At 44.4% G+C, this 10,893-nt stretch overlaps 1 protein-coding gene across 2 annotated transcripts in view; it reads left to right on the plus strand.

Moving 5' to 3' along the window:
• The window catches only part of LOC107993614 (beta-1-syntrophin), a 298,727-nt gene that overhangs the window by 284,038 nt on the left and 3,796 nt on the right, over positions 1–10,893 (plus strand). For both annotated transcript variants that reach the window (XM_062080047.1, XM_062080048.1), the window contains exons 6-7: positions 8,079–8,293; positions 9,369–9,583. In XM_062080047.1, the coding sequence (XP_061936031.1) occupies positions 8,079–8,293; positions 9,369–9,583 (430 nt within the window). The remainder of the gene's footprint in view (positions 1–8,078; positions 8,294–9,368; positions 9,584–10,893) is intronic.

The raw sequence follows: 10,893 nt of genomic DNA on the forward strand, positions 1-10,893 counted from the left end.
GAATCCGGCGAGATCCTGGTCCGGGATGAAATCCAAATTCGGTTACTCGGGAAAACGCCAATATCCGGCAGTAAATCCGCGGAGGAGGGAGAGGAAAGGAGGATCCGAAATTACGAATAAAACTCACGAAATCGTAACGTTATTACCCTCTCGCGCCAGCAACAAAGATTGTCTCTTTATGGAATGGAAGCAACAAGGAGAGCACACAGCCACGTGGAAAACAACAGGCATCCTCGCAGACGTCGTCGTCCCTGTGAAATTGCATTCGACACATCCTTCTTTCCCCTCGCTCTCTTTCCCTTTTTTCTTTCAATAAAGGGAAGTAACCGTCCAAGTGTGGCAAGGGAGTAGAAGGAGGAGGGGAGTGGAAGAGGAAGGGGAGGAGGAGAGGTTCGTTCCATTTGCGGATTTTCCATTCTCTCCTCCTTTCGCCTTCACCCTTTCCTCGCGTGTGTCCCCCTCTAACCCTTTTTCCGGCTTCGCCTTTCCGGAAAGGAAACTGGCGCGGCCCGATCTTCTCCTCCTCCCCCGATGGCCGCAAGAAACGTGCTCCCCCTCCCTCTCCCTCTCTTTCTACCGGTGAAATATTTCCACGAGTTCGTAATTTATAGAATCGGTGCTGAAACGGCAGATCCAACAGCTTAAAATCCGGTCCACGTAATTGGATGAAGCCTCGACGTAACCTTTCACGTGATTGTGAACGATGAATCCTTCGTAATTCTTATCTCCTCCTCCCCCCTCTTCTTCCTTCTTTTCTCCTTTTCCCCGTCTTCGATTTTTCATTCTCGCCAACCGAACGAAATCTCGTCTCTCCTCTCTCGGGAGGATACCGTCTTCTTTCTCAAGTCAAATCTCTCTCCTCCGCGATTTGAGAGAGAATCGAGAGAGAGAGAGAGATTCTTCGGATTCTATATTCATATTTCCATTTCAACGACTCGTCCGTTCTGTTCTTTTCCTTCCTTTTCCTCCGTGATATTTATTTAATCCGTGATCAAAATTTCCTTTTTCCGCTTTAACAATCTTGGCACGCTTCCGCTCCCGTTTTCCGCTTAATTTCTACTTGGAATCCGCGCCACGCCATTCCATCCCTCATATCGGCCACGATTAAACTTGCGCGGACACGTCGACCGAAAATCTTTGCCAAATATACGTACAAACGCGCCTTGTACAAACTGAACGCGGGGGGTGTAATTGTATTCTCTTAACTCGCAATATCGCGTGGGAATTCGCGTATTTACGGGTCCAGATCCACGCGCGTTATTCGAAAATAAGAAAATGAAACGAAAAGGGAAGAAAATATACATATATATGTGTGCGCTTGCAATCGTATAATAATATTTGTATCGAATTGATATTTATTCGAGCGTGGATCTATAATTTTACCGAATGAATTGAATACGTTCAAGAGAAACTTGCTGCGAGGGAAACCTGGCGCGAATAAACAATAACTGAAAATATAAATAAACGGGATAATTCGTGGGAACGGCGTAGGCGGTCGTACAATAAGCGTTAAGAGGTAAACTTAGGATATTGTATAACTCATTTTCATCAGATTTCGAACTGTATTCTCACTTCTGTCTCCGATTCAAATATATTCCAAACGCGATTGATTTAAATACGCGATGCTTTGCTCGCGAAATTATATATACATGGATGTATGAAAACGAAAACACGGTTTCAACCACAGAGGAGAAAGAGGAGGAATAAGAGGGAGAGAAGATGAAACGAGAGTAAGAATTAGAATTCTCGGGTATTGCAACGGTTGACGCCGAGATTTCATAAAGGATGAGACAAAGGAGAGAGAGAGAGAGAGAGAGAGAGACTCACGGTCGAGTTAACGTTTAATTCAGCCACTTTTCCGCTCGGTACCATCCGCGTTTCTTCTTCGTCTCGAGGAGGAGAGAAAGGCCGGCCCATTTATTTGTCGCAGCGGGAAGTTAACCGTGACATAAACGCGGAGACTTGGCCGCGTTCGAAGGACCGAGTTCAAACGAAATTGGATTTTCATTGCGAGCGGGGAGGGTTAATTCGGTCGTTTCTTTGTCTCGAGGCTCCAGCTGCGTCTTTGAACGACGTTATGAAAGTGGGGCGAGATGGGAGGGGAGAGAGGAAAAAAGGAAGTATAATCCGAAATATTCGAATGGAGAATGAGGAGAAGAAGGTTGCTCCTCGTTACTTCCGATACTCGATTTTCTTCTTCTTCTTCTTAATCGAAATATATTTTCTTTTTTTTTTAACTTTCTCCTATATAATACCACCATTTTACATTTTATTTTTATTCAATTACGCTTTCAGAGATTACAACGGAAAAATCTGGCGGGGAGAAATTAAATTTCGATTTGAATTATTTCGTGGGAAATAATGAGAAAAAGAGAAAGGGATGGAAAAACATTTCCACTCGGGTGACTGACTTTATGGATAAAAAGAAATACGGATGGAAAATATGGAACGAGGAGACAGAGAAAGAGGGAGAGAGGGGGAGAGAAAAAGAGAGAGAGATAAGCGATACAGCAACTGGTAAATAAGAGAACAATAAGGACGAGAGGGATGGAATTGAAAATTGAGAAAGAGCAAGAATAAGGAGTAAGAAGCACCGGTGGAAAGTTATTAGGCGGTGGAGGATAGGATTTCGATAATCGAATCGGATCAATTAAACCCTCGGGGTGGGCATTAATTATCAAACGTGTCGTCGACAATTTCTTATCGCACGTGCGATCCGAGAAGGATTTCCGAGAGTCTTTGCCTCGGGAATAATCCTTCTCCCTCGCTCGCCTCCATTTTCTTCCCCTGTCCCCTCATTCTTCGTTCTTTCTTTACCTTCATTCCGATCGATTACACAACAACCGCTCATAAAATCTAACTTCAATTACTAACTCCGCCAGCAACTTTCGTGTATAATTACACGTCGGTTTAATACGTTTAGCAACCATCCTTATACGATTATTTCAATAGGAAAATTCGTGTATTTATCAATTATAGTCCTGCGTGGGTAATTTTATCAATTAAAAAAAAAAAAAAATGCACACGTCGATAACGCAGAGTTATTAACGCGCGAGTTTCAAACTTGAGCGGGCGAAGCGCACTTTTATTCAACATCCAGCGAGTAGAGTTAAACAAGAGGGTTGTTTCAACAACTAAATTATACCAACTTATAGCGGTGTTTCAAATTTGTTCAAAAAGCGGCGGTCAACTCGTCTAAAAAAAAAATATTAACACGCGCTTGCCCGGTACAATAACGGGGACAGAAAAAAAGGAAGAAAAAAAAAAGCGGATACGATTTACCGGGCATTTTATCGTTAATAACCCGGCCTGATTAACTCGAGGGCATACGGCGGCCGGATGCAATGGAATTATGAACGCGTTCATCATTTCCGTTGGAATGTCCGTGGCGCGGTTTTTTTGTTCGAAAGGGCCCCTTCTCCTCCTTCTCCTCCTCCTCCTCGCTTCCCGCGTTTTATATCAAGCGTGCGAAACTTTATTTCGCGCTTATCAACCGTTGAGCAACTTGTTACACGTGATACGATCCAACGATGCACGATGCCGCGGCCAATTACGATGTTAACAACGTTACGCGCGCGCGCGCGCGTGCGCCACTGTGAAACTGAATTTACCGTGGTCCATTTTTAACGCTGAAATTTTTCTCCGGAACGGGGAGGGAAAAGAATCGCGCGTACAGAGATTTCCACCGTTCTTTGGAAACCGAACGTTCTGTCGCCCTCTTTTTCCCCTGTTTTCTCTTTCGGAGCCTATTTCCTCCGCGCCCCCTTTTCCACCATGTAACTCTTTGTTTGCGCGACTAACCGCGATTATTTCTTCCTTTTAGCCCGGGCTAAATTTTTTTTTTTTCTTTCTTTGCAGAGGAGAAGATTGGATTTTACGTAGTTTCCGGATCTCGTTCGTTATCGAACTCGCAAGTTTTCTCTTCTCGTTCTGGAGGATCTTTTTTGTTCTCCGTCGTTTTTTATTTTCTTCCCCTTTTTTTCTTTTATTCGTCATTTCTCGACTTCTTTTTCCGCTCCCGTTTTTACGCGGCTCGTGCGACGTGCGTATGACGCGTCTCTTTGTCGTTGAATAAAAAGATCAGGGAATTCGTTTTCTTCTCGGAATTTTTTCTCGCAAATTTTCTCAATTATACAACTTTAACGACCGAGCTTTTATTCACGCGCGATATTTCTCGCTCGTTATCCCAAATTGTGATTTCTTTTTACTACATTCAAAGTTTTTGGACAGCGTTTTTAGACTCCTCTTATCCTCCGTTTATTATTAACCAAATCGTTGGGACGGCGTTGTTAAAAATCGGCGGAAAGTACGAGCGGTCTATTTCCGCAAAATTCGAAGCCCGGGCGAAAAGTAAATATTCTCTTTCCCATATACTATCAAGCTCTTGGCAGCAGTAATGCATCAATCTTTTTATCAATTCTTGTACACACATCCGTCACTCCGTAAAATTTATAACGATAAAACCGTCCCCTCGACGAGGAATTAATAATGCGAGATCTTTTTAAATAACTTTAATTCTGGGTAATTCCTTTATTTCGGAGAATCGATCGTGCGTACGTTTTTCGCGCATATCCGATTCATTGTAAATTATTAAGTGTTAAAAATTAAAAGATCCTTGATAGTTTTACACCGCAATTTTCATCATCGTAAAACTAAACATAAAAGGACTTGGACACGATTCTGTGCAACTCTCTTGCGACATTTTCCATGTTTTAGCGAATGTAGCCTAAATAAAAGAGAAGGAAACGGGGCTAGATGATCGGCAACAGAGTTCCCGAAGTAAAGACCGATGGTGTGCGGTCTGGCTCGTGAATTTTTCACCATTTCACCCGGACGTTAGCCCGCCTCTTATTAAATATGCACGCGTGTTCGAGCGTTTTTTCATTTTTAAACAAGATCCAAGGGACCGGGCCCGCTGCCGCATAAAATTTTAATCCGGCTTAAACGTGTCAACCAGTAGGAGAATCCGAACGATAGCTGATCCTGCTTTCGCCTCGTTTGAATTTTCACCGAAACGCGACTTTATTGACAGTTTTTCCCCCTAATATCATCATACGAGGCTACTTTTCTTTTAACCGATTATTGCATTTTTTTTTTTTTTACTAAATTGTATATACACGTACTATCTTTCCCTCTTCAAAAAATTATCAAGGTATTTTTCTTACGCATGTACGAATAAGAATGGAATGAATTTAAGTTCACTGGACTCGGTACTGAATAAAAGATCAACGTTTTCGTTCCATCAATTAAAAATCGTAAAATCCGTCTCCACCTATACATCTCTTAATTGAATCTAATTTCGAAACAACGTTCGTTTCGCCACGAGGTGGGGAAGAACTCGACTTCTCCCAAAGTTTCTTCAAAGAACCGAAGGCTGTTTCGAGTCCACTTTTAACCGAATCCTGGCTCGAAAAAACGAAGCGAGACGAGATGGAAGAGAGACACGAGAAAGAGAGAGAGAGAGAGAGAAGGTGAAAAGTGGAGCACCGAAAAGCTATTTCCGGTCGAGGAGGTCCGCATCGGGCCCACCAAGGTACGAAATGACCGACTTAAGGAAGTTTTACCGCGAGACAAACCGGAAGTGATTCGGCTACGACCGAAACACTTCTTCCCCCTTTTGAACAGGGGTAAGAAAGTTCACCCCTTCCTCTCTCTCCCCCGTCTACCAGCCTCTTCGTCCCTTTTTGGCCGGGATTACGGGCCTTGGACGGACATCCATTCTCGTTTAACGCCTTTATTTACCGTCCACTGCTTTTCCTTTCAACCCCTTCCGTCCCCTCCGCCCTCTCACCCACCCTTCCTGACCCCTTCCGCCAACTCCTTCGCTCCTCCTCTTCAGCTCTCCTCCATTCTCCCGCTTCTCTCCTTCTTTCGTTCGTTGACACTCGATTATCGCGGCGGTTTGAAGATCCCAATCGCTTCATCCCTTCTTCTCATCCTCTCCCCCATGCACTCTTTTTGCTCCTCTTCCGAAGACTGCTCTTCCTCCCCCGCCCTGTCGTTTAATTATTCGAACGATTCCTCTCGAGCATTCCTCGTTTCGAGCATTCTCTGACGATTGCCGATGGTTTTAATAACGTTGGTCGAATCCCTAATCTAAGCAGCAAGATCGCTCGTCTTAAGATCGGCCGAAAATAACAAACGATTTTCTTTTTAGCGCTTCTTCCTCGCGAAATTGAATATACTCTCTCTTTTATTCCTTCGCCTGTGTTTAATAAACCCTTCCTCCCAGCGACGCAAATTACGTAACAATTAATTAAAACTCGACGCGTAAGCGTCGATCGTACTAATTTATAATAACCCTACGCATACGTATATTATAAAATGAATCGCATAACATCCTCTTAGATTACGCGAAATAATGGTAACAAAGAACATAAACCAATTAAGCCATTCGTAATACCTCCCTCCCCTGTGTGCCATCATCCCCTCCCGTCATCGAGGGAATTATTCATTTATTATAATTAATACAACGCGTTACAAATTCCGGTAAAAAAAAAAAAATCAGACACACGGAAGCGAGCAACTGAAACAACACCGTCGCCCGAAAACACCCTCCCCTCGTTCCATTATCGCGGGGGCGGATCGATTCGAAGCCGATCGGAAAGCCGGCAGGATCACGAATCGAAACACGGCCCTCGTTATTATTCCAACCCCGCGCCGCCCAGCATCGATGCGATATCGTAAAATGGCGTAATTCCGGCCGCGGAAACTTTCGCAAACGCGTCGACTATCGGCGGAGTGGGAAACGTTTCGTGGCGAGATCCAGGAACCAGAGGGCTTATACGTTATTCGAACCGCGCACCTCGTATAACGGGTGAACAGGAATAATCTATACTTGGGGTGTGTGAGCCGAATGCAATCGTTTGGTGGGAGGATAAGAGGGAGGGGGAGATTAAAAATTAGGCCAATTGGGATTCTTGTTGTTGTTGTTCTCGGGCGCAGTTATACGGATAAATGGTGTCTGAAAGGTGAATTTTCCGATCGCCGAAATGCGACGTTTCGAAAATTTCGAAATTGGGATAATTGAAATCGTGACATCGATTCTACCTTCGCCAGTTAGCGATTATTACGTGCGACGAATAAGCGATGGAGATAATCGGAGTAGTTCTGCTGATCATGTTTGAAATAGATAATTTAGAAGGAAATGTAATTGTAAAAAGATCTCTTTTTACTCCATAATTGCTGTCGCCTGATTTTCCCCCCCCTTTCCCCGTCGCGGAGCCATTTTGCCCGGCATTTTTTCCAACGTCCTCCCGAAAAATCTATAAATCCAACGAAGGGGAGGCCGCGTACGTCAGGACCATTCGTCAGCGGACAGATTGCGGCGCGAGGAGGGAGGGGGAGGGGTGAAGAGGGCCTCTCGGGTGTCAGTCGGCTCCGTGCCACGCGCAATAAAGCCGCGAGCGATTTTTACGATGTAGGGGGTGTACGGTGGCGGATCGCACGAGGTAATTCACCCTCGGAAGGCAGTTCACGCCCCGCTGAATAATACGCGTATTCGTGCGAAAAAAGAAAATTTCTTTTTCAAGAGTTCAACTTCGATCTCTCTCTCGAGAGAGAGATGGGGACGATTTTAAAATTGCAACGCTACGATGAAAATTTCCTCCCCCCTCCTGCCTTTCTACCTTTGCCCGCCTCTTTGATTACTTTCCGCTTCCCTTAAATAAAAGGGAACTCAATTGCTTCTCTTGTCTCTTAAACAAAGAGCCACCATTACATCGTATTTCACGTTTCTCGAACGTGATAGAGAACCGTTGTTCCAATGTGTAAATGGCGTTTGCAAGCGGGTGAGCACCGGGCAATAGCGAAACTGGGAGGAAAGAAAAGGGGGAAATTTCCTTGCGGAACTTGTCGTCTCGAGACCAACACGACACAATGAGAACCGATCCTCCCTCTCGCCCGATAATTCTTAACATTTAACGTGTACAATGCGCGAATTCTAAGATGCGAACTTTGCGGAAAATGCAAATTACATCGTAACGAATGAAGCTCACCTACAGCGAGGAGGGAGGAGGGAGAAGGGAGGAAGCATGAGGTTGGCCTCTGCTAACGATATCTCCTCGAATTGTTCGCAGATTGGTGTCGTCCCCGGCGAGGCAGAACGAAGCAGGTGGTAGCAGCGGCGGAGCGACGCAACACGCGGCGACTTTCGCGGTGCGGGTGGGCACGATGGACGGCGTGGTGACGCATCATCTACGCGCCGAGACGAGGAGAGACCTGGCCGCCTGGGCCAGGGCGATCGTTCAAGGCTGCCACGCGGCCGCTCATTCGTTACGCGAGTACACCGTTCGTGAGTATATCTGTCAACAAAATTCCTCCTTGCGTCCGAGAATTTTCGAAATCGAAACCAGCTTGTCCTTAAAACAAGCCTTCCCTGTAAAACAATTATTCTATCGTAAGATTCTCGATGCTAATTTCTCCGTTGATTTGTGAAAGGAACCGAGGCGATTATATTGTCAAGCGATTCAGGATACGGTAGATTAAAAACAAAAGAAGAGAAAAATAGAAGCAAGAATAATCTCGTTCGAAGCAAGGGGACGAATGTGGGAAGAGGTGCTATGCATCTTTGCGTAGCCAGAAGGGAAAGAGAGAAAAGAGGGGACCGGAACGGGATGTAACCTCGTTCTGTGGTTAGCAACGCGTTCGCTTCGATGAATTTTAATTTCTTTCCACGGTGAATAGTGCGATAATAAATCGAGATTAATGCCCCTCGTATCAACTCTTCTTTTTCCCCGTGCGCATCGAACTCCATCGATCATGATTCGCGGCGGATTCTTCTTCTGACCCCGAGCCGGAAAAGACGCGGAGGACGATGGAAAACTGCCGCGAGAAATATCGTTGAATACGGGTTTCGATTTCCTTTTTTTTTTTTTTTTTGGTTCGTGCCTAGATTTCATCCGAGGATTTCCTTTCCTTTCCTCTCTCTCTCTCTCTCTTTCTCCCCTTTTTTTAAATCTCTTTTCTTTCGTGATTCAACGATGTATTATTCAGCCGAGCTCCATCGTGAAAATTATTTTTCAATTCGGCGCCGATTGGCTGCCGTTTAATTTAACTCGATTTCATTGCCGAACTTCATTTATTTGCTCGAAATATGCACACCTTCCTATTTTACTTGACGATTTTAATTTTATTGAAAAAAAAAGAAAAAAAAGGAAAAAAAGTTAATTTCCCACTCGTCTCAATTGTTTAATTTAATTTAATTCGATTTAATTAAAAAATTCTTGTCTTTCGACTCATTGTCGATCCACGCGACACGATTCATTAAAATTCGTTATTTGTTCGTGATCGTCGAGTCGATTAATATATTCACGCGTGATAAAATTCTAATTAGGATATTCACACTCTTTCGTTGTTGTTTGTCGCAGGGTGCACGTGGCAAGGGAAGGCCTGCCAGCTGGTTGTAAACCACGAAGATGGTTTCGCGTTGTACGCGGCCGGGGCTAGAGGCGGTGGCAACGGGATGAGTCCAAGCTCTTCCCCGACCCCTCTTTGGAGAAGATCCTTCGATAAACTGAAAATGTCCGCTGATGATGGGGCGCGTCTACTGTGGCTCGACTTTGGCGGCGAGGATGGCGAGATTGTGAGTGATATTTTTCCACAATATATCCTTTGTATTATTCAAACGAGCAACGATATTCCTTCTTCTACGATCGTGGAAGAAATACGCGATGAGTTGAGAATTTGATTGATCAAGAAAGATGATTATTAAAACAAGCATATTTGTTGAACCAACCTCGTCAATTTTTCGAAAGCAATGCCTTCCGTCCAACAAATTCTTTAATTATCTTACAATGGTTAAAACTTGTTTTCAACATAATTCAAAAAAAATTGTGGGGGAAGAAATCAGTTGTTTTCAGAATCACCAATTTTAATCAAGAAAATGTAGAAACGCAACTCATCGCGTTCTTCCCCTCTTGATACAAATCCACCCTTCAAAGGAGTTCGCTCTCCCTTAAAGCTCTCCTTCCTAACCGGGTCCACATTTTCTCGCCATTTTCTCACCGTATGACGAATGGAAGAAAATTAGCAATAAAAAAATATCGAGCTGGGGCTGACGTGTTCGATAATAACGCGACGCGAGAGAGGACTTATTGTGAGAGAAGCCTTCCTCTTTCTTCCCGGCGGCGGCGGGGGGTATTGAGAATTTTAATTGACCCCGCCTAGACTATCGAGATTATTATCTTGGACGAGGAGAGAAATATGGTGGAGAGAGAGAAAGAGGGCTGTGCATCGAGTAATCCCATTGTGCTCGTCACTTTGAAAGAGCCCTCGATGCCGGAGCACGATACCGTCGAATACGTATTTTACATCTTCTCCAAACACCGTCGTCCGGTTCGCTCCCGCCGTTCAATGGCCATTCATAACGCTACCGCCTATCTTTCTGCAAAGCGCGGGGGAGGAAGAGGAGGGATCGGGAGAACGAGAGAGAGAGAAAGAATTTCCCGCGACAGACGTCACGATTGAAAAATTATTCCGCCCTCGAGAGAGCCTTGAAACGAAGCTGGTGGTGAATATCCTCCGTTCTTCCTTGGAATTTTTTTATTAAGCGATCGATCGCGTCGGAAGAAACAATGATCCGATTGATTCCGCTCTCTTAATCTGAATTGGCCTAAATAACGAGAAATCGATTCTTCGTCGCGCCACGGGTCAACTGCCAGATTTCTAAAATTTATTCATCGCGCGATTCGACTCGGTTCTATCGTTGAAACGGTCATTAAAATTGGAACTAACGATTTTTCGATTAGATCAGAAACGAGGAATCCCTTCTCGAGATTGGATCATAGTCTAAATAAGGGAGTAGTTTTTTTTAATCATTCGCTATTTTCCTCTCGTTACATCGAACTTGGCACGATTCCTGGGATAACCTACTTCCAAGAAAAAAAATAATCC

Source organism: Apis cerana, linkage group LG10 (assembly GCF_029169275.1).
Source record: "Apis cerana isolate GH-2021 linkage group LG10, AcerK_1.0, whole genome shotgun sequence".
NCBI lineage: Eukaryota > Metazoa > Arthropoda > Insecta > Hymenoptera > Apidae > Apis > Apis cerana.